The following is a 24,877-nucleotide window of genomic DNA, read 5'->3' as shown; positions in this document are numbered from 1 at the left end:
GAAAGACCCTGAGTGAAGGGCTGAAACACACACTCACTGTCTTTACCCTCGTGCCCAGGGATCTGATATCAGCAGTGTAGCCACTGGGCCAGGATCAGTTCTCAGCAGAAGCTCTGAACCCCTCTGGGTTAGGACTAACCCTAATCCTAACCCCTCTGGGGTTCAGAAGATGTAAATGCCTAGCTAGGAGCCAGGATCCTGGCTCAGGGAAAGGATCACTGGTCTACACTCTTCATCCGCAAACCATCTGGAAAGGCTAAGTAGGAACCCCTGCTCCTGCATACTCCTGATGTAAGGCCCAGTGGCAGACACATCATTCCTATCCCAGTTCTGCCCCTGCTATTTCTGAGTCCCGTTTCTCCAGGGATAGGGATACCTTCCTCAAACGTTGTTGAAGAGAATCAGGAGAGTTAAGAAGATAACATGGGAACCTGAGAATCATGTGGGGGCCTTGGAAAAAACAAAAAAAGACTCAGGTTCAGCTCTGAATCCATGGGGTGGGGCCTGGGAATCCATATTTCTAACAGTGCTGCAGAGCCAGATTCCAGGCCTGGTTTGGGAAGGCTTCTTAATCTCTCCCCATCTGAGAAGCAACAACAGTGGTGGTGGTGATGACTATGATAATGACAATGACCAGACCAGCTGCCACGTTGTGAGCTGGCCTATGGAGAGGCCCATGTGCAAAGATGTCAATGATGGCATCTGGCCAACAGCCAGTGAGGACATGAGGTCTTCAGCCCAATGGCCCATAAGGAACTGAATCCTGACCACAAAAACAACCATGTGAGTGAGCTTGGAAGTGGATCTGTCCCCAGTATAGCCTTCAGATGAGATCCCAGCCCTGGTCAATAACTTGATTACATCCTTGTGAGAGACCTTGAGACAGAAGACCCAGCTAAGCTATGCTTCCATTTCCGACCCAAACTCTGAAATAATAAATAGTTTACGTTTTAAGAAAAAAAAAAAAGAAGATAACATGTACTTTTCCTGGCACAGAGAAGGTGCCCTAAGATGTGATTCCTCTTCCTGCACCCCTTTCTGCCCATCACAAGGTCCTTGGGAGGGAGCAGCTCCTTGGCCACCATTCAACAAGAGCGTTCCCATGGGTCAGCTGCTACTTAAGGCAATTTATACACCGTCCCTTGTTGAACCTCAGAGTGACTCTGTGAGGTTAGCATAAATGAAGAGGGCAAAGGTGCAGGAGAGAAAGTCTCCACATGGAGTTGAAGAAACATCGGAGGATGGAGGCAGGGAAAGGTGTACCTTTGAGGGGAGTGTCCTTAGCAACAAATCTCCCATGGAGCACAGGAGTGTGTTGTGGGTGCTTGCAGACAGAAGCTGGACCACTGACCAGAGGAGAGGGGCTTGGCTGCTGCTTCACCCCTGCTGCCTGGCCACCCCAGCCTCTGTCAGCCCCTGACAGAGGAAGCAGAGACTGGGGGAGGGCAGGCAAGGCAGGAAGCAACAAGAATTCCAAGCTCCCAGCCTAGTGACAAACGATTCATCCCTCACTTCTCATGTCATCTTGCATTTGTGCAGTTCTCATCTTTATTTCATGAATATTTTATTCTCAGAGCAATGACTCCACTTTCCCCATAAATCTAGAGGGTGGCTCTTTACTGCAACTGTGGAGCGGGGTGCACTCACCTGCATTGGGTAACTACATAATCGTCTGATTCCTTAGAAAAAATATGACCTCAAATTCACATGAATATTAAGAGGTTGAACGCACATTACTACTCTTCCTGAAGTAGGTGTCTAAACTCTGAAGACATCGCAGCATAAGCTCTTAAATACGACTTAGGACTCCACCCAAAGAAAGGTTTCTGGCTTTTAAGAAATATGGCCAATGCCCCAAAATGAAGCATTCTAATCTCAAGCAGACACTCTCACCTAATTGCAAATGCTGCTCCATAAAATACAGGCAACCAGTAATACAGAGCGGTTCTCGATTAAATACCATCATTATTTGTCAAAGGTTTTCAATATATGCTTCTAAAATCTGTTGTTTCAACCCCTTTCCTGGCTCCTATTCCCTATGTGATGAGGTATAAACCCCTTGGCCTGGCATCTAAGTCCTTCAGAGCAAGTCCCTACTTTGCACTCCAGCCTCCTCTACTCCCATCTCCTTGCTGATGCCCCAGAGCTCCAGCAGGTGTGATGACTTTGTCTACCCTGTGCTGGTCACCCTGCCCCAAAGCAAGCTCCAATCTCCTCCAGCTCGAGGATTAGTACCAATCCTTCAACACTCAGTCCCAACAAGCCCAAGCCCCAGGAACTCTCCACTAACCAGTATCCCTACCCTCTGTGACCCCACCATGCCCCGGCTGGGCTGGGTGCCCCTGAGCCCTTGATGGAAACTGTGGCTCATTCCAGGGTGGCCCTGATCAACTGATGACGGAGACCGCTTGGCTGACCTCTCTGCCATGTCTGCCCATGTAGAGCTAAGCTCCCTAAGGACAGGAACTGTGTCCTTACAGGCATACTTACTAAAGAAATGAGGAAAAGAAGGGAGAAATTTCATTTGAAAAGCAGAAACCTATAAAAACAGGAAAAAGATGGAACAATTCTTCCTTTTACCGTGTAACACCCAAAAGGGCTGGAGGAAAGGCAGCTACTGTGTTTTATTCAACCCACCTCTACATCAACTCTCATTCCTATCTGGAAGCAGGCTGGCATCCCTGGGCAGAAAGTTCCACATTTTCTAAGCAGGAATACTGTATTTCATTCTCTTGTGCCTGAGATCCTGGGCTTATGTAGAAGCCAAAAAGGAAGCTAGGAGGCTTTCCAGGCAAGAAGGGAGCTGTTCCTCTCAGCAAGGTCATCCCTTGGTCTCCTGGTCTTTCTCTCTCTTTGCCTCTGTCTTCTATGTCTCTCCAGTTATCCCTCCCCACCTCTCTCACACACATACACACCCCCTGTGACAATTCACTCTGGGCTGTCCAGGCTGGACCTGGCACTAGATACTGAACCAGGGGATGTGAAGAGACAAGGACTGGAAGCAACAAGGATGGACCCACAAGGGACATTCTGGGTCTGAGCCTGTGTCCCCTGATCTCCACACTACCCACAGCACTCAGAATGGTGCCTCCATGACAATGCAATGCTCACCCAGCTGGAAAAGCTGTCCTCCTCCCCTAATCAAAGGGACATTTGTAGAGAGGGACATTTGCTGTAAACTTCATTGAAGATTTTCCAGTAGCAAAAGAAGCTTGGCAATCTTGAGAAAGAAAAACAGAGCTGGAGGAATCAGGCTCCCTGACTTCACACTATACTACAAAGCTACAGTAATCAAGACAGTATGGTACTGGCACAAAAACAGAAATATAGATCAATGGAACAGGATAGAAAGTCCAGAGATAAACCCACACACATATGGTCACCTTATCTTTGATAAAGGAGGCAAGAATATACAGTGGAGAAAAGACAGCCTCTTCAATAAGTGGTGCTGGGGAAACTGGACAGCTACATGTAAAAGAATGAAATTAGAACACTCCCTAACACCATACACAAAAATAAACTCAAAATGGATTAAAGACCTAAATGTAAGGCCAGACACCATCAAACTCTTAGAGGAAAACATAGGAAGAACACTCTATGACATAAATCACAGCAAGACCCAGCTCCTAGAGAAAGGGAAATAAAACCAAAAATAAACAAATAGGACCTAATGAAACTTAAAAGCTTTTGCACAGCAAAGGAAACCATAAACCAGACGAAAAGACCATCTTCAGAATGGAAGAAAATATTTGCAAATGAAGCAACTGACAAAGGATTAATCTCCAAAACATACAAGCAACTCATGCAGCTCAACATCAAAAAAACAAACAACCCAATCCAAAAATGGGCAGAAGACCTAAATAGACATTTCTCCAAAGAAGATATACAGATGGCCAACAAACACATGAAAGAATGCTCAACATCATTAATCATTAGAGAAATGCAAATCAAAACTACAATGAGATATCATCTCACACCAGTCAGAATGGCCATCATCAAAAAATCTAGAAACAATAAATGCTGGAGAGGGTGTGGAGAAAAGGGAACCCTCTTGCACTGTTGGTGGGAATGTAAATTGATACAGCCACTATGGAGAACAGTATAGAGGTTCCTTAAAAAACTAAAAATAGAACTACCATATGACCCAGCAATCCCACTACTGGGCATATACCCTGAGAAAACCATAATTCAAAAAGAGTCATGTACCACAATGTTCATTGCAGCTCTATTTACAATAGCCAGGACATGGAAGCAACCTAAGTGTCCATTGACAGATGAATGGATAAAGATGTGGCACATATATACAATGGGATACTACTCAACCATAAAAAGGAACGAAACTGAGTTATTTGTAGTGAGGTGGATGGACCTAGAGACTGTCATACAGAGTGAAGTAAGTCAGAAAGAGAAAAACAAATACCGTATATTAACACATACATGTGGAATCTAAAAAAAAAAAAAGAAAAAAAAAATGGTCAGAAGAACCTAGGAGCAAGACAGGAATAAAGATGCAGACCAACTAGAGAATGGACTCGAGGATACAGGGAGGGGGAAGGGTAAGTTGTGACAAAGTGAGAGAGTGGCATGGACATATATACACTACCAAACATAAAATAGATAGCTAGTGGGAAGCAGCCGCATAGCACAGGGAGATCAGCTCAGTGCTTTGTGACCACCTAGAAGGGTGGGATAGGGAGGGTGGGAGGGAGGGAGATGCAAGAGGGAAGAGATATGGGGACATATGTATATGTACAACTGATTCACTTTGTTATAAAGCAGAAATTGACACACCATTGTAAAGCAATTATACTCCAATAAAGATGTTAAAAAAAAAAAAAAAAAGAAGCTTGGGACAGGACCATTAACTGTTCCTGTCAGTGGGTTTTCCTCAAATCTCTTCCTTCCTCCTCTCATATGGCCCAGGGGTGACAGGAGACACCTGAGTCTGTGGGAGACTCCGGCCTTGCATGGCCTTACATGAAGGTATACAGATAGCATGAGAGGAAGATGAAAGTCCTCAGAATATTTCAGACATGCTGAGTCAAACAGCAAGCTCTTTCCAGCAAAATCTAAGCGTGATGACAGAGAGCTCACTGCCTGGTATGAATGGAGGGTCCGTCCTCACTCCCAGTCATGTCAGGGGCTCTGTTACAGACTGATGTATGGGGCTGTGGTGAGCTAGCCTTTCCAGGCTGCAGAGATGGTGGCCATGGTGATGCTGCCTCTTTGAATGCTGGTTCTGGTTACTTTAGTGCTTCTTGTTTGAAATTTACCCCTGTTTGTATCAACATCATCTTTAAGTGGAGCTATGATTCAAGAATTAGCTGAGGTATATGTATCAGGTAGTGACAGCCCTACAGTGGAGTGGCTGGGCTTGTGCTACAGTGCCTGTGTGCAGGTTTCGACCAGGAGAGCATCATTACCAAATGACGCTCCTTGCCACCCTTCCCTAGAGGCATTGGCTCCAGGAGAACTTCATGAATACTCTACAGACAAGAAAAAAAAAATCGAGCTTGAAGATGAGCAAAACCCAAAGAACAGGAAGTGTGGAGGGCAGAATCAGCTTGTAGTTGGTACCCATGGGGAAGTAAATGTGCCCAGAACCTAGAGTCAGAACAGAGCCACAGTGGTCCCTGTGCTGGGTGTGCCTGGAGGGGCGTGGGCAAGGCTGGGCCCTGCAAGGAGGAGGAAGAGAGGGAGAATGGATGATGGGGGGCGGGGGCCGGTCCTCCCTCCCATGCTGGGAAAGCAGGGCCCATGACCACTGATGAACCAAAGAGAACCAGGAAGGAATGCGGTTTCCTCTCTTACCCTACAGCTGGTCTCTCCAGGTCAGGGTGGAGGCACATGGGCGGGGCAGGGTAGGGAAGGCGCTGTTCATGCTGTACCCGCTCTATAGATAAATACACGGCTTTAGTGGCCATTGCTGGCGCCTTGGCACTTGCTCAAGCATGACAACATTCCTTACATTTGTTATCTGGCTTTCAAGGCAAAATAAAACAATGATACCATCCCCCCTATAAAACATTGCTGTCTCCAGACAAGTGGCTTGGGTAAATACTAACTGGAAGAAAACCGCCCGCCGAGTGGCCCAGTGGGACTCTCCTGCCTCTAGGCTGCAGAAAGGAGAAGTAGGGCCCAGGGCACGGACCTCTTTGGGGGTCTCCTGGTGGCACCGGTTGCTGTTCCACCACAACTCCAGGGCGGCCACCAGGCAGGCGAGGAGGAGGCCAATGGCCAAGATGCAGAAGACCCCGGCGAAACTGTGCAGCTTGAGGGACTTGCCATCCGCCTGGGCGCTGGCATGGCTGGTAAGGTCGCAGCGGCCCGTGTGCGGCCACCACTTCTGCTTGAGCACATCCAGGTCCCCAGTGTCCTGAAGCTCCAGGATCCTGCAAGATACAATCCACATGAGCCACAGCCCTGGCCTCACTGACACAGCCATGGGGGCCCTGGCCCCTTCCCCACCATGCTGGCCCCTCCACAGACAATGCTGAACCATCATAGTGGCTCTCTGCCTCAGCTTTTCCCTCCCAATCCATTGTCCACTCTGCAGGCAAAGCACCCTTCTCAAAACACTCCTCAGATTTTGTCACTTTCCTCCTCAAAGCCTTGATGTCCTCTCCCACCCTGTCCCACTGCCCATGGATGAAGTCCAACAGCAAAGCACATAAGGACCCTTGACATGGGATCCTGGGACAAGCTCTGAGGATAAAATCAGGAAATACAGAAATGCATGACGCAATCACTCAGACTGTGGACCCGCAGAAAGGCTTTCTTTCAAATGTCAATAACTATATCCTAAGTCTCTCCCACTAGGATTCATCAAATCATTCATTCATTCATTCATTTGAGGAGCATCTGCATTGTGCCAAGTATGATGTTCAACACTGCTGAGAGTATGGTCCAGAGCAGAGGTCCCCAACCCCTGGGCCATGGACTGGTAGTGGTCCGTGGCCTGTTAGGAACCCGGCCCCACAGCAGGAGGTTAGTGGCGGGTGAGTGAGTGAAGCTTCATTTGTATTTACAGCCACTCCCCATCGCTTGCATTACCGCCTGAGCTCCACCTCCTGTCAGCATTATGGTGAGTTGTATAACTATTTCATTATATATTACAATGTAATAATAATAGAAATAAAGTGCACAATAAGTAATGTGCTTGAATCATCCCGAAACCATCCCCGCCGACCCCGGTCCATGGAAGACTTGTCTTCCATGAAACTGGTCCCTGATGCCAAAAAGGCTGGGGAGTCCTGGTCTAGAGATACTTACCCGGACACTGAAACAATTAGAGCAATCAACGTGGAGTCAGAAGCTGTGATCAATACAACGAAATGAAAGTATAAGTGCTAAGAAAGGCGCCCATTGGGAGGGTGGCCTGGACTGGAGAGTGAGGGGAGACCTCATCAAGGAGGTGAAAGGTAAGCATGAAATAGCTCGCAGGGGTTTAGCACACCTATGTGCCAGGAAATCGCCTAAGTGCTTGACAGTGTTTAATTCTCATGTCAACCCTTTGAGAAGGCTACTTCCATGGTCCCATTTTTACAGAGAAGGATATTGAGGCACAGAGAGGTGAAATATCTTGCCAAGGTCATTTTGTGGTTGGCAAGGACGGCATTCAACAAGGAAGAGGACGAGCCTTCCTGAGACTAGAACCATGGTTGAAAGTCTTGTCTAGGGTGAGTGTATGAGAAGCTAAAATGTGGCAAGTGAGGCTGTAGATGGTGGTTGAGGAGGAGGAGGAGGATGTGAGTTGAAGTTAATGAAACAGGCAGAGCCAAGAATGTGGGCTCTGAGAAGGTACGAGAGGGAGCCTGGCTTTAATCCTGCTCACAGAGCTGGGGCAACCCCCCTGCTCCCGTATTCCCCAGGTTGGTGTCTGGATGGCAGTTTTCCTTTGTTGTAGTATTTCATGGACTCTTCCTGTAATCCAGGGGTCTGGACAGTGAACCAGTGGTAGCTGGCGGCCCCCGGGCTCCTCACACCCAAGCTTTTTTATTTGTGGAGGCGGGGCTCTTTTGGCCTGGTCCATGGTCATCTGTTCAGTTGACAATACCCACGGTGGCCTCTCTGAGCCCTCTGGGTATGCACAGTTCAAGAGCAGTGGTTCTTGATGGTCAGGAGAAGCTCAAGGCCAACTGGCCACTTGAGCAGACTCTGCCCTGGACCTGCATTGCAGGCCAGCTGTGACCACAGGCTGAAGCTGAGCTCAGTAACAATCATGGGCTGTGACTGCGGAGAGGGAGGGAGAGAGCCCAGAGGGGGTGCCCTGCCCTGCCAGCATCTAGGGGCCAGCGTAGCATGGCGTCTCGCTGGCTGGGTACAGCCTGGCTCTGTGCAAAGAATCTGCACCAATCCCCGCTGGGTGTCCTCGGACAAGTGACTCGCCCCTGCTAAGCTTGGCTTCCTCATCATTGCAAGACTGACCCATGATTACCGCTAGCTGAGTAGATCCTTTGGATCTCCATGGCTTCCCCTGAGCAAGCACAATGGCCAGCACAACTTGAGCCATCAATGGATATTTGTTGCATCGATAATGTACGAATGTATGAACTGAATCATGAAAACTAACCTGAACTAAAATGGCTGTGGTGAGATAATGAGATAATGTCGGCTAAGTGGCCAGGGCACAAGTCAGCACAAAAGACTTAGAATTCAGCTTGGTCACTGAGATAAAGGCATGATTTACACAGGCATTTGGGGTCGCACTTGGTATGCCACAGGCCTCTTCTGTGGCACATGCCGTGATTAACTGGGCAGCTGCAGGGTCCCACCACCTCCAAGTGGCTCTGGACGTGTTAGGGAAGCTGCATGTCTGTACGTCCACTGGCTCATGCTGAGTGGCCGTTACGTAAGTCTCTACTGGCAGTTACAGGAACCCCAGGGCTAGGTATGCAGGACCTCAGGGCATTCAAGAGGACTCGTGGTTGGGCTACTGGCTCACCATGGAGAAGCAGCAGAGCTTTTTATCTATTGCCACAGATTCTGCTCTGATGGACACCAGTCAAACCCAGACTCTGCCATCACACTAGCCATGTTAGGAAACCTCTCAACTTTAGCTTTTGTATCACTAAAATCTGAGATCATAACCAAAGTGAGAAAGGCTGGGACCTGGGACCCTTTGGCGGAGTGCTTGCACTTGTACCTGGACAAATGTCTGCTGGAGCAACAGAACACAGAGAAACTGTAACGGACTGAAAATAACTGCATGCATGTGCAGTCGGGGCAATTATGAAGAGTAAGATACAAAAGGGCCACAAACGAACTACTGCTTCTAAGTTTCAGGGAGCAAAAGCTGGGTACTGCACACGATCCCTGCACACAGCACCACCAAGGAGGTGGGCAGACCACCTAAGCCAGCCCTCCAGCCAGACCCACCCATCCGCCCCCACCCTTACCCCATTTAAGGTACAAGCTTGCCCCCCTCCCCACCCTTGGGGAGTGAGCAAGGGACCTTTGTCTTGTTTTTGCTCCCTCCTGCTGTAGCACGAGTCCCAGTGAAGCCTTGCCTGAATTCCTTGTCTGGCCTCTTATCAATTTCTATTGATTCAGGAGTCCAAGGACCCAGGTCGGTAACGAAAGCACCTACCTCACAGAATTATCACAAGCAAATGAAAAGCGGGAACACGTGGGACCACTCAGCTCACGAGCTAGCAAGCAAGAAGAGCTCCTTAAAGCTGGTCGGTGTGTCACCACACTCTGGCGTCATATTGACCAGCAGCCCTACCCATCCAATATGGACACAAGCTGCCTTTTATTGAGGACACAGCAGGGACTGATCGTTTTACACTGTTTTATTCCTCACAATAGCCTGCAAAGTAGTTCTTATGTCTACAGATGGAAGACCTGAGGCTCAGAATCTAGATGGCTTGCCACCAGTTGCAATTAGCAAGTGGCATAGCTGCTCTTCAGAGCTGGGTCACGCTGACCCGGGAGGCCACGCTCTCTCCAGAACACCAAGCTGCTAAGCGCAGTCAGCCTCCTCTCTGAGGGTCAGCTCCAGCCTAGGGGATGGTGAGACTCCAACAAGAGCGGGGCCAGAGGGCCGGATGCCCACTCTTCCGCTCATTAACTGCAGGAGGCTTCATTTTGCTGACGCTTCCCTTCTTCCTGCTCCTTATAATTGTATGCATTTTTATGCCCAATATTATTCCAGGAAGAATGTGAGGCAATTTATAGGAAAACATAGAATAAAATAAAAACAAACAAGCCAATCCAAAAGAAAATTTAAATATGTAAGCAACAGAGGAAAGATAAAACAAGTCACGGCCACAAAATGACTCCTGGAATGAGGCTAAGCTAATGCACACCATAATAATCTCTACTCCTGCCTATGAGTAAGCCAGAGCGATAATAGCCACTTCCTGAAGCCAGGTGTCCTATTTTGCAGACAGATATAATTGCAGGTGCTTTCCTTTAGTCAATAGTTGTGGAGGCTGCGACATAGTAGGTGCTCTATAAATGGCTATTAAGTTGCTAAACATTTGCTGAATGACTACTCTGCACGCCATGGTCCATAAAAGGGCTATGGCACTCAACCACAGTCCCACACACACACATAAGTTGTAGCCTAAAGACCCAGTCCTCTGCCAAAACAAGGGAACATATCTGTATTCAAGGAAATAACTTTTGAGTCCCTGGGACTCAGGGAAGGAAGGCTACAGCAGTTCCAGATAAGACTGGGATCTGCTATTTACACAGGATTCTCTTTCTGTCAATGGCATGGGGCATTGCTTCCTGGACCTGCCCCCTTCCTCCTCTCAGGCATGACCCAGTTAAGGGCAGCCCACAGTTCTGCATGCATCATATAATGGAGCCTCTTAAAGAACCGTTGGCAGCAGAAAGTTGGAAACCTGAATCCTTGAGTGTTCCCCCCAAGTAGGTACCCATGTGTCCAGGTAGGGGAGGTGGGGGGATGCTTCCAGCCCAGGAAAGGCTAAAACATAGAGACCAGTGACAATACTTCAGGAGGCCAGCAGAGCCTACTGGGGACATTTACTTACAGTCCTAGAGCATGTGGCCTTCTGATGAAAGCAAAGGGTAATTAATCACTTCCTGCCAGAATAACACAGAAACTGGACTAGCCACATTCATTCATGTTCGTTGCAAGATCCAGCCAAGAACCAGGCTCTCTCCTCTCTCCAGTGTGTTCAGCAGACTTTCAGGGGATCTCTGAGCGGTTTGAGTGCACAGGGACCCTAAGCTTTCCACACTGGGGACGCTGTGCTTCTGTGAGCACTGTGTTGGGGCACATTAGCTGTCTTGGTGGTGCTGCTGCTGCTGCGTTCGTCCCACAAGCTCCCTTACCGTCTGTTTCAGAGAGGTGCTCACAGGCTGATGGCCTGGGGAATGCCCTGAGCATCCTGTCTCAGAAAAACAAGTAGGGTAAACTTCAAGAACACCACTGTCTTATATACCCTGGAGAGAAGCCATCCCTTCTTCATGCCTTTAATCCGAGCAATTGATAAATCACTACTCCTCCTTCTCTTGTGTCATCCCTCTCTGCTCCAGGCAGCAAAGGGAGGCATGGAATGTATACTTGATTAAGTTCTACAGAAAACCCCAAAGCCTCATTGAACTTAATTAGTTCTACCCCTTTTCCCAGTTCTGCAAACAAGCCACTGAATGAATGGGTTGCAGGCCCTCCTCCTAGGCCTCTCCCTGATGGGGTTTAGGCTCAGGTGCTCTTGATCAGAAGAGCCCAGTCAACATCTGGGAGGTGGGAGGAGGGACGCAGTAGGGCTCAGAGATCCGACAGCAACATGGGCACAGCACTGGGGCTCAGGGGACCTGCCTTCTCCTCCCAACTCCGCCAGTAGCTGGCTGAGCTGCCCTCAGCACACATTACCCTCTCTGAGCTTCAGGATGTGAAATGAATGATCTTTAATAATTCTCACCCCTCCAAGTGGACGCTCCTCAGTGCTGGAAAGCATGTGTTCATCAGATAACAGGGCGCTGCCTCTAAGCCTCAGCGCCATGCCGGCCTTTTCACCGGGACACTTCCGCCACAGTTTGGATTTTGGTGGACCAAGGCAGAGCTCTAGTTCTGCTCCTTCACCCACCAGGATGTCACCCCACAGACATGTATGAGTGGTGGGCTTAGACATCCTTGGGGATAAGAGCCCCTGTTAGCAGGCTGGCTGCTGGGAAAAGGCCACTGAGCTCACCCATGCTGTTCACCTCCATCCTCTCTGTGAGGCCAGGTAACCTGGTCAAGGACTAAGGTAAGTTCCTGTGGGGAAGCGAGAAATGGGGGTGGGATGATGAGAGATTATCTTCCTCAAGGAGGCCGACCAGGTGTCCAGACTGAGCACTTGGAAACTCAATCATGCCCAGGAGTCCAGAGAAGATCAAGTTCAAAGGATGGACTTGCACCAGAAAATCATCTGGGAAGCTTAAGAGGCCAATGCAAACTAGACACACATATTAATTTCTGGTGGACAGGGTCCACGTGCCTTTGCTTAGGCCAAAACACTCCTGTCTACACAGTGTTTCCCCCCACTCTCCCCCAACATGCCCCATCGCTAGTATTAATTACTAGGAGCTGATCCGGAAAGGATGGGGAGGAGGTGGGCAGTGAGGGCCAGGTCCTTGTCCTGCCCCAGTGGGTAGCATCTGCTCCCTCAGCCCCTGTGCAGGTGAATATGGAGTCAATCTGCTTCTCTGGCCCCAGTTTTTCACGTCTCCATACTGACTCTTCCCACCCTGCATTTATCTTAAGAAGTTATTATTGGGCCCTTGCCAGATCCAGTTAATCTTTCATTTAATTTTAAATTACTAGGCCCGTCTGGCTAACTCCTACTCTACCTTCAGGCCTCAGGTGTCACCTTCTCTGGGAAGTCCTCCCTGGTCTTCTGGGTCTGGTCAGATGCCCTTCTTTGTCCTCCTCCACCCCCAGAATATCCTCTCTGTCTCACTGACTGCCCTGTGCTGACATCGCCTACTCACATCACAGCTCCCACTGAGACCATGCAGCTTCATGGGAAGGTTACACATACTTCCTCTTTTTTCTTCCAGGACCTGGCACAGGACTAGTTGGGGACAGGGGTGGAGAGCAGCATGTATTGGTACATAGTCGGCACTGAGGAAAACGTGATGAATAAACAAATTTGTGTTGGCTCTCATCTCCTGAAGGCTGGTTAAACCCCAACTAGAGCACGGGGGCTGCCAGCGTGTTCTCACTGACCGAGCCTACCTCTGAGAGAAGAGGTCCCTGTAGGGGCTGCCGTGCTGCAGGGCGATCCCATAGCCCTTGCTGCTAACGCTGTTGCCAGTGACAGTCACGGAGCAGTCGTCATCTGTCAGGGCTGCGTACTCCACCACGGCCACATCCCACAGAAAGGCGTAGTTCCCCTTCTTTGCCTGAAACACCAAAATCACCATGAAGTCAGGCAGACCTGGCCTCCCGTATTATTTTCGAGCAGGGAGGCCTCTCAGTGGTGGGATTTGAGGGACCCTTCTCAATGGTCCTCCTGCCCAACCAGCCGGCACAGCAAACTCTCCTATTTTCTGGTCTGCAGATTCCACCCTGGTTGATGCCGCTCACTGTGGTTAGACATAGAAGGACGTGAGGCTGCATCTAGGAGGCCCCAGAGCTGCGCATCTCACAGAGAGGTGGGCAAGATGAGCTGTACGTGGCCTCTGAGCCAGCCTCCTGGTCACAGTGGCATGGACCTGTTTCTCAGAGTAGTGAGCTCACCTTGGAGAGTGCAGAAAGTCTGACCCCAGGGAATTGAGATTTTCTGATCGGAGATTTAGGGGGAGGCATAATAGTATCCATTTAATATTTCTACTTACAGCTTGACTGAGCCCTGCTTAAGGCGAACATGGGAGACGGCCCTAGGATCAGTGCCCCTGAGTGGCTGAGACTTAATATCTAAGTCGTGAACTTGCTATGCCTGGGGAAGAAGCCATTAAGGACAGGGTCCTGACTGTTATGGTGCCAAGCCAGGATTCTGCCACTTCCCTTTCACTGCCCACACAAGAGTGTGCACAAACACACATGCACATACATAAGCACACACACATTTATATGCACACACATATATGTGCATACATGTGCACAAACACACGCACATGCATCTACATGGAGGAGGTTTCTGGTGTCAGTGTTTCTATATCCATGCAATGGTTGCAAATTATTCCATCAGAATTTGCCTGTGGCCACAGCTGAAGTCCCACTCCATCACACCCATCCATAGCAGACATTCAGTTCTATCCTGCGCCATAATCCTGACTTGGCCTGGAGTTTAGGCACTCAGAAGTAATGTGAGCTGCTTTGATTTTTGGAAGATGCAAACTAGACATTGTCACTCGGCCAGCTTAAAATAGAGCATGATGTTCTTAATGCAGCCAAGAGCCTGGTTTTAATTCTCTAGTGAACATACAGACACCTCATGCTTTCTTCTCTCCTACCACAGCTCACACTAGACGCTGGAGGACCCCAGTCTGGGGCAGTGGCAGGGCTGAAACATCACAGGTAACAACAGGCCAAGCTGGCAAGCTACAAGCTTTGTGGCACTGTCAGCAGGGCTGTTATTCCCTTTTCCTGCCTTTATTCAGTTGTCTTTGTGTCCACTGAGAATCTCTGGAGAATGCCATAGCTGCTTAGATGAAGCTCATCACGATATTGCTTCTTTTGGGACCCTAGATGCCCACGGGCCAAGCTGGCTTATTTTCTCATCAGGAGTTTTCCATCTGAAGGATTTGTGGGTAGAGCACGGCCTCCCCCTGCCAGGAATAGACTGCTCCTAGCCATTCACACAATTTTACCCGACGACCTTGTAAGAAATGACATAGACCATACCACCCATTGACATTCACCTCAGGGAACAATCCAAATATTACCTCAGAGCCTCTTTCCTTGGCCAAGTCAATTTCAGGAGTCCCTAAAGGGCGTTGACCCAGGTTGCAAAATTACACTCATCTCTCTCCCTCCACAAGGGAAGATAACAGTCTTTGAAATTTTTTCCTGCTGGCAAACACGTTTTCTCATGAAAAGATATAAATTTTCCACCTCTTAGTAACCGAGTTTCTCAGCAAAGTGTTGACTTGTGACCTAATATTTGGCTTCTGTCCGACTCTGGAGCATTTCATACCCGTGCTTGCAATTCAACATGACAATCAGACATTGTTATTTGCACAATTTCAAAAGGGCATGTCATGTTGAAGAAAGAATTAAGATCAAGTTCATTTCTACGTTTCAAGTGATGTTCCAAGAAGGAGAAAGAAATAAGCTGGCCCACCTCGAGTGGAAACCAGCTCTGACAAAAGCCTGGCATGGCCATTTTAATGGGGCACTTGGATCCGTCAAGCCACAGGCATCTGTGGCCCCAGTTTGGGCTAAGTGACAGGTGAGCACAGATCCATGAAGGAAGCTGCATTTATAGTCCCGCTGCCTAAGCTGAGAAGGCAGAAAACATATGGAAGGCATGCTGGCAATGTCTCAGCTGCAAATCCCTGCTAACCAGGAAGGCAGTCAGGAAAAGAGAAGTTCTCCTTCTTGAGTTGCTGAATGACCCCAGACACTCATCTCCCTATTTGTAAACAGGGACTACATTTACTACCATAGCTCTTATGTCTGCTTCAAGAAGCATGTGGCTGGTCCCTGTCTACCTGACGATGCCAGAACAGGGAAGACCTGGAGAGGCTGGCTGATATGCCACCTCTTATATGTGGGCTAACTCAGAAACTGCAACTGCAATGGAGCTCTAGCCTTATAAAATACTCCCCATCCCCAACATCCCTTCCTCACTTCCTCAGCATCCCACGGCTTCCTGGGTCCTCTTCTCTTAGCCTCATGCTGAGTAAAATGCACCACCAAAACCTTCCCTGGGCTTCCCAAGTTCATCAGTTTCCAGCACAACTTCCTGGACCTTACAGATGTCTCCCCAATCTTCCTGGTATGTCGCAGCCCCTGTATGAGACAGAAAGCTTCTTAGGTAGGACCATATTCTCAGGAACACTTTGGATGCCAGTATCAGAAGCCCAAACATGCCATCCACCATGGCTATACCCCCTCTATATAGACCCTCTTCTTGCTCCAGGCAGAATGAACGCCCCATAACCTCCCCACAGTTATAACTCTTCCTCATAGGATCAGAACCAATTTTCCATGCAGCCCCTAATAATTTTGTGTCCACCTTCTTATTCTATGCTGCTTATCCAAAAGTTCTGGCTTCTCCATATGTGGGAGATGCCAGATACATCAAAAATCTGCCTCCAAGAGATCCAAGAATTTCCTCTCTTTCTCTCCCCTCCTGTCATAGGCTCATCCTCTGCCTTTCTTGAGTCTGAGCATCTCTCCCATTCTGCTCTTGGCTCAGCTCCTTCCTCTGTAGCTCAGCCTCTTGCCTCGTCTCTACTTCCATTGAGAAGGCATTTCTACGCCTCTCCCTCTACCCTCCACCCCCTCAACTCTATGCCAGAGATCTCGCACACTTTGGGACATCTGTCATTTCCTATTTATATTAACTACTTCTTTTTGCTGAGGATTTTTATCCAGTCTCTTGGGAAGACAGACTATTGGCAGGAATCTAGCCTCTTCTCAACCGTGTGCCATCAGCTGCTCCTCACAGAGAAAGAAGGGTGAACCAGACACCTTCCTGCAGGAACCTGCGAATGCTTTGGCTAAGTGGCACAACAGAGCTCTAGAGTGGCTATTTTGCCACTGTTCATACCAACTCATCCTTTCTTACGTCTCCCAGTCCTGTCCTTTCCCTACTTCCCAGGGGGCTGAGGGGAGTTAAGGAGGATGTTATGTGAGATCAGGAGCAATAGGCAGTGAGCTGTTTACAAACAGATTATTGACATTTATTTCATAAAGTCTGAAAGATGAAAAGTGGTACCATAGATTTGTGTTCTGCATTAAAACAAAACAAGAACAAATACTGGATTTCACCTCTTTAATGAGTTGAAGTACCTTGATCGGGCTGGTCCATTTATGATATTAAATGTATTCCTAACTTCTAATCATTGACTTACTATGCATCAATGCCTTGGAATGTGGCTGTTGGAAAGTCAGGCTGGAGACAAGGCTGGTAGATTCAGCCAAGCCTTCCCCGAGCCTTTGGCTCTATGCAGAAGGTGGGCACAGTGACCCAGTGAGCCCTTCAGAGCTGGCTCTGGGGTCCTGGGATTCCAGCCCAAGATCCTTCCAGCAGCTATGAAGGCATTTTTTAGCTCATCTAAGACAGTGGAGGTTTGACAGTTAACATAGCCTAGGAATATAATTTCCTACTTCCACAGTTTGTTTTTAATTGATCATATCCAGTGTTAGTGAGGCTGTGACAAAGTAGGCGTGATCCTTTGTGGGCATAGGCATCACAGAATGACACAACACTTCGGAAAGTAATGCAGCATCCATAACATGAACATCTAAAAATGCTCATATCCTTTGCCTAGCAAATTAAGAATTTAACCTAAAAAGTAAACCAAACGTATCTATGTATCTTAATGACATGACAGGCATTTTAAATCTAATGTTGACTATAAAGTAAGCATGGGACAGTTTAAATATTTAATTTAGGGAAATAATTTAATAAATTATGGTTCATTAATACGATATGGTTTTATGCAACTGATAGTAATTATAAAGACTATGCAGAAACACAGAAATGTATATATACATATTATATATATATACACACACATAGAAATATATACATATTATATATGTAAATTAGTTGAAAACAATGGGATGGATACACTATTATTACTGTTCTGTATACATGTGAAATGTAATACGCCAAAAGCTGAACAGGAATATTACATAATGGAGTGGGATTAGTGATGATTCTTAGGACAAGTTGATTAAAATATTTTCTTTAATCTTGTTACACAATCTATGCTATCACACACTACATAGGTACCAGATCCGACCTCTGTACCAGATTCAATCTCCATTGCCCTGTGTGCTCTTGGCTCCTAAAGGCGCCTTTGCCCATCAACAGAGCACAAAGGTCTGTCAGAGCTCTCTGGTTTCCCAGGGCACTGGCTCCCTGACACTACTCAAACACCTGGGAAAGTCTCCCTTACATCCCTGGCCTGCATCTAAACATGTGGCTTCATTTCACTCTCTCCTTTTCCTTAAAAAAAAAAAAGAAAAGAAAATGCATTTGTTTCACACATAAAAGAAGAGACGTGAGGACTCTGGGGAAAGAAGGAAAGAACAGCTTTGACACTGCATAAAATGTCAAAGAAAATGTCCAGTTGGCATCCCAGGATGCCAGGACAGCAGCAGGTAGACAGACCACTCCTAGTTTGTCTCCCAGGAAGCATCTTAGCAAACAGAATCCAAGCCCATCCCTGAAGTCCACTTCCTCCCAAGTCCACCCACATGCTGGTACACTGCTACAAATGGAAAGGGATTGAGACCACGGGGCTGTCTGACCCTAGTGCTTACAGTATCCTCCCTAACATCTGGGGGAACATGATCAGCCTACTTTGCTGGAGGAAGGCTGGGCACCATAAACAGAGTCACAAGTGAGCCGGGATATTGGATGGCTCATCGCCGTTGCTCCACACTGGTAATAAAATGAGATTGCATTGCCCTTCATTGCACCACTGATATGACCCTTCCCAGAACTCACTTGGAGCACAAACTTTCCAAGACAACAGCCTTGGAGGCAAGAACTTCGTAATGCTCTTCTACTCCATCCTAACTGCTTTTGGAAAGGGACAAGCAACCACGCTATCCCCCCAAACAAGAATGCAGGTACTACAAACATCAAACACAAATACTATCAGAAAAGAAGTGCTAAAGGAAATCAGGTGTCTGCATTGCCAGGTACAGGGTAGTTGTGAAATACCTGCTGGATGCCGGGTTGTCAGATACATGATTCCTTTTCTATCCATTGTATAATTCTGAGGGGCTGAACATTAATCCCATTTTACAGATGAAGAAACTGAGACTCAGAAAAATGAAGTGACTTGTCAAATAAACCCAGATGGTGAGTAGTAGAGCCAGGTCAATCTGGAGAAAGACAGTCATTGCCATTCCCATGGGTTCTATCACCAACAGCATTCCCCTGGGAAGTGCTCAGAGGGTGAGGGCACCATAGCAGTTTCCCCAGCCCTCCCTTCATGAGTCCAACCATGGCAGGGGGAAGAGCACAGGTTTCTTTGGCTCCAGTGACTGTCCTCCTCCAGCTTTACAGAGGTGGTTTGTGGAATAGCTGAAATGCGGGGAGAGGGAGGACACAGGGGCCTGCGCTGTCTGTGGATGGGGATGTTAGGGTATCAGGGACACCTTGGAAACCTGATGCAGCCTCATGGGCATTAACCATCCAGGGACACGCTCATTGTCTCTCCTTGCATCCACCCTTCACCCCAACAAAGCAGAGCTCAGCATCCCAAATCTTAGCTCCTACGCTCATGTTCACGAAATGGCCACACATCGCCACAGGTATCCTGAATCCTGGCTACAGTGATACTTTATTATGCACTACGCCAAATCAAAAGATGCAACAGCAAGACCCAGACTATCTATGGAGAAAAGGACAATTTTACAGTCTGCTGGTAGGAGTGTGTGCTGGCATGATATTTCTGGAATGGCAATTTGGTGGGGAGAATCAAATGCTTTTAAAATGTGCATATGTAGCAATCCTACCCTTAGGGATTCATTCTAAGGAATTATTCCCTTTCAGAGAAGATGTTTGTACAAAGATTCTCAGGGCAATATTGTTTAAACTAGCAAGAATTGGAAACCATCTAAATGCTCGACAATTGAGAATCAGCTAGGTAAATGATGTGTTAGATGATGGAATATTATGTTACTGCTACTATGGTGTTTTAAAAGAGCATTCCCTGCTAAGGGAAACAACTGTCCATGATGAAGAAGAGCCAGCCTGGGTTCTGGACTCCAACCGTATAGATACGAATCCCAACTCCACTGCTTGCTGGCTGTGTGAGTGCTGACAAGATGCTTAACATCTCTGAACCTCAGTTCCCCTGGATGTAAAATGGTCCATACTTCAGAGAGTTCTGATGACGATTAAATCCCTCAGTAAATGTAACATGCTTAGGGTTTTGCCTGGCATGTGGTGAGCACTAAATAAATGATAACCAGTATTTTATTGTTTAGTGAAAAAGAACCTGTTACAAGAGAGTACTTACATTGTGATATCTTTTCAAAATTATTATGCAAGAACTTTATGAAGAATCAAAACCAAGTACCAAATATTATCTTTGGGTGATGCCATCATGGGTGACTTCTGCTGGCTTCTTTCAGTCTCCTGTGCCCCCATGTTTTCTGCAACTCAGCAAGCATTTCTTCTGTGACTGCAGCTGCCCAAGAGGGTAGTTTTAGTGATTCAGCCTCCTTCACAGAGCACAGTGTAGAGAAAAGAGCAGGATTCTGAACGAAGACAGACACACGGCCACATTCCAGCTCTCTGGTGAACCTATAGACTTGGGGCTTGAAATGAACCTATATAGACTTGGGGCTTGAGGATGAAATTACAGGACACAATGCACTGTGCCTGGCACACAGTGAGGACCCAACGCAAGTTCCTTCTTCTCTGTCTGGCATTCCCCAGCTCGATTCAGAAGATCAATACCTCAGCTGTCATTGAAACATCTTTCCTCCCACCCACTCCCCTCCTGCCAACCATTCCTCCACCTTGACCAAGTCAGCAACATGCTCTGTGTGTGTGGGGCGTGTGTGTGAGTGTGTGTACATGTGTGCCCATGAGGATGTGTGTGCATGAATGTATGCATGTGTGGAAGTGTGTGTGTGTGAGTGTGAGCACCACAGCCCCCAGGGAAGCAGAAGAGAGGTGAACTCAGGTACGAAGCACCTGGAGACCACATGAGGTTCAGGAAAAGGAGACCTTCAGCTGGAAAGAAGGAGCCTACATCTCTTCGGTCCCTCAGAACAGTAGAAAGAGGCCTCCAAAATGATGTGAAAATATAAGGCAGACAATCAATGGGACCCTCGGAAGTGTTCACATGCCCTCCTCAGGAGGCTGTAAGGAAACCTGCCAAGCGAGGAGCGAAAGAGAATGACCCTTCACCTGGATCAGCCCCTGGACCAGCACAAGCAAGCAAAGCCAGGTGGGCTCAGTGGGAGGGGGGACGGCAGCTGGGCTCTCCCACGGGTAGTGCAACAGCTGCTTTCCTGAAGCGTCCACAGGGTACAAAATCAATTTGGCTCCTGGCTTCAGACCAGAGTGAACAAGATGGAGCTGACAATGAGATAACCCAACTAAAGGGGTGGCAAGAACATCTGGTAGGGGGATGTCATTTGTGTGTGTGTGTGTGTGTGTGTGTGTGTGTGTATGGCCACGAGCACAGGCCTGAGCCCTGAAGTTTTGTCATGGTGGTTGGTCCCAGGGAGGCCCGTTACCTGGGCAAGAGGACAGAGATGATAGAGACATCCCAAGGCTACAGCAGCAGAGAACAGTTCCTGAAGGCCAGGCAGCAGGTCTGCAAAACTATTTCTGCAAATGATTACCTGCCCTATCCTGGTACTCCTGTGTCCTAGAGGAACAGAGTCAGTAGTGAGAAGCAGAGCAAGTGGTATAGAGTGGCAAGTCATTTTTCAGGCCACCAACGCCATTACCTTCTCTTTGATTCCTTAATTTTCTTTACAGAATCTTCAACTTCATTTCATAGAAAGTATGGCATGGTATGTGGGTGAGAGCAAGGGCCTGGAGACGGGGAGACCAGGTCTTCCCCTAGTGTCCTTAGCCAGCCACCTGAACCCTCTGAGCCTGAGTAACCTCTTCTAGAAGACAGGAGTAGCGAGCCCCTCCCACCGCTTAGGCTTATCCCAGGAAGAGACAACACAGAAAGTGTCTGATGCATTGAAGGAACTCAAACAATAAGACACTATCCTTATGGTCATGATAATCATCACCGGCATCATCCTTACGGCTTTAAGTTCAGATCCTAATTGAAATGCAGTTGCCTTGGGGAAAATAACACTTGAAATTGTCCTCAGTCATCCAGCCTGGTAATTTAGAAAGTCTGTTAGACGGGGTCACAGTCTTGGCCCAGTTTCTGACTCACTACTGATTAGTAAAAATGGAAGATGAGCCCAGATAGTTCTTAAGATCTTCTCCAGCTTTAACATCCTCCAAGTTTATAATATAGACCAGTTGTTCTCAAAGAATGTTCCCTAGACCAGCAGCCTCAGCATCACTGGAGAAATACAAATTCTCAGGCTCTATTCCAGACCCAGTGAAAAGAAGACCCTGGGAGTGGAGCCCAACAATCTGTCTTAATAATCTCTCCAGGTGCCCCTGATGTGTGCTAAAGTTGGGATTCAATGATAGAGACCTCTCTGTCAATGAATTTCTGATCTTCTCTTCAGAGTAGGTTTAGGAAGGAAAAGAGTATTACGGCTCTAGGATCTTGAGTCGGGGCAGCAAATGGAGGAGGGAATAGCACAGGGTTGAGACCAGGGCTACTGAAAACAAACATTAAAGGAAAGTCACACTTTACATCTTCTTCCTGAAAGTCACTCTACTTGGTGCTTTCCCATCCATTCTCCTATTAGAAAGTTCAGGCTGAACTTCCACAGTACAAACTGTGTGCATTTTCCAAGGAAATGGAGACGCAAAAAGGACTTTGCCCAAGACCCCAGAAGCAGCTATTTCGGCAGAGCTTGAATGTCTCCCCAGGTCTCCTTGACTGCAAATGGCCTTTCCTTCTCCCACATTAAAAGTTCAACATCAGTAGCCCCGAAGAGCCACACAGAGCTCCCTGAGCAGCTGGCTGTCATCACACTGCCAGATTCTGGACAAGCTTTGCTAATGATGTCTGCCTCCAGCACCTGACCTTATGGAGGCTTCATAGCTGCTTTTCCTTTTAGGGCCTCTGGCACTCTGGGGAGAAAGAATCTTATTTAGTGAACCAAGTACTGTCTCAGTGGGAGAAGCTTTCTCACATCTCCAAGGGAGAAGAAGCTGGTTTGGTACAATGGAAAAAAGAAAGGCCCTAATTTGGAAGAATCAATGGCTCCTTCCTCAAAAGTCTGAAACTGTATACCGTCAGCAAAACTAGGGGCCATAAACAACCTTCTCAGCTGGGCAAAGGGACACATTGATTTTTAATGATTTGTCAAAAGTTTAAACTGTCCAAAGACCATGATAAACAACAATCTAATCTGAGTTATTCCATGGGAAAGATTAAGAATGATCTAAAAAAAGGGTAATTTGGTTTGCTTAGATACAAGATAGATTAGGAAGAGACAAGAATACAGAATGAGAAATACCCATGTAGGAAAGGGAAACAACCTAAGAATACATGAACCCAGGAATCACAGAGGACAGGCATCCATGTGGTCAAACATTCCATGAAGAAGCACAGGGATAGGGCTTCGCAGATACTCCCAGCACGCGTGCACATGCGCGTGCACACACACACACACACACACACGCCCGCACACACACGGAAGGATGTGAGCCCCATGCGTGTCCTTTTCACCGCCCTAGCCTGATGTCTGGCATACAGTTGGTGCTGAATAAATATGTATAAAGTGATGACTGTAGAACTGAAGGGCTGAACACTAGAATCTGAGAAGCCTGAGAACTTGAATCAAAGCAAGCTGGGCTGGCTATGTCCTGTTTGCCCCTCCAAGTCTGCCTTCCACCCTTTTCCATCCTGTGCTCTCCTCCAGAGCCTGATTTCATGGATAGTATCAATGGTTACCTTTGGTCTCTGGCTAAGAGTCACTTCCTAAGATTCAGGAATAAATCAAATACTGATACTATTAAAGCAACAATCATACCAATAAGCACTATTCATTCAAGCATACGTTCTCAAACTTGAGAGAGAGTGAGAAACCCCTGGAGGGCATGTTCAAATACAAATGATTAACCTCTCCCCAACTCCCCTCCTCCAGCTTCTGACTCATTAGGTCTAAAGTAGGGCCCACAAGTTTCATTTCTAACAGGTTCCTGGATGATGTTGATGCTACTGGTCCAAAGACCACCCCTGGAGAACGACTGTGTTAAAACACACTCTACAAGGCACTGCACTCATCCATTCACATCACCTCTACTCTTTACAATAAATCTGAGAAGACCCAGTATTACTACTCCTATTTTTCAGATGAGATAACTTTGTTTAGGAGTAAGTTTTTTTTTTTAATACATCTTTATCAGAGTATAATTGCTTCACAATGCTGTGTTAGTTTCTGTTGCACAACGAAGTGAATCAGCCTTGCCCAAGATGTCACCTCTGGCACAAGATGGGTACAAGAATCAAACCCAATTCTTTTTTTTTTTAACTTTTTTATATTGGAGTATAGTTGATTAACAATGTTGTGTTAGTTGCAGGTGTACAGCAAAGTGATTCAGTTATACATGTACATGTATCTATTTTTTTTTCAAATTCTTTTCCCATTTAGGTTGTTACATAATATTGAGCAGAGTTCTCTGTGCTATACAGTAGGTCCTTCTTGGTTATCCATTTTAAATATAGCATGTCAATCCCAAACTCCCTAACTATCCCTCCCCCTTGTCCCTGCCCCCCCTCCCTGGTAACCATAAGTTCATTCTCTAAGTCTGTGAGTCTGTTTCTCAAACCCAATTCTTGTTAACTCAAATCCCACCCTTTAGTCACTACACTACGTGGCCTTAACTGAGCACTTGACTCCATTGAGACAATGTTCAAGTGAGACTCATGAAACTACACCCTGAGGCCAGCGTAGCTTTGCCATCTGCAGCCAGATCCTCTCAGTGTTTCTGTAGCCATAAAGGGTTGTTGGAACCTGGCAACCTGGACTATGCAGGAAGGAGAAAGAAGCAGTAAAGTTGCATGTGATCACGATTCATATTAAAGACTGTCCCTTAATGTGTGCAGAGACCATCCCTGTGGGGCTTATGTTGAAGAGCCTCATTTTCTAATCCCCTTTGTAGCTAAGGATTCC

General features: G+C 47.3%; 1 protein-coding gene across 4 annotated transcripts in view; it reads right to left on the bottom strand.

Annotated features, from left to right (window-relative positions):
* The window catches only part of GRID1 (glutamate ionotropic receptor delta type subunit 1), a 686,590-nt gene that overhangs the window by 13,025 nt on the left and 648,688 nt on the right, over positions 1-24,877 (bottom strand). For 2 of the 4 annotated variants that reach the window (XM_057530325.1, XM_057530326.1), the window contains 3 exons: positions 13,196-13,362; positions 6,152-6,392; positions 5,812-5,893 (listed from right to left, as the gene is read on the bottom strand). In XM_057530325.1, the coding sequence (XP_057386308.1) occupies positions 5,813-5,893; positions 6,152-6,392; positions 13,196-13,362 (489 nt within the window). In that variant the 3' untranslated portion in view covers position 5,812. The remainder of the gene's footprint in view (positions 1-5,811; positions 5,894-6,151; positions 6,393-13,195; positions 13,363-24,877) is intronic. The other 2 variants (XM_057530323.1, XM_057530324.1) reach the window with 1 other exon arrangement.

This window comes from Balaenoptera acutorostrata, chromosome 16, assembly GCF_949987535.1.
Source record: "Balaenoptera acutorostrata chromosome 16, mBalAcu1.1, whole genome shotgun sequence".
Taxonomy (NCBI): Eukaryota; Metazoa; Chordata; class Mammalia; order Artiodactyla; family Balaenopteridae; genus Balaenoptera; species Balaenoptera acutorostrata.
This window is presented reverse-complemented; position numbering and strand designations above follow the sequence as displayed.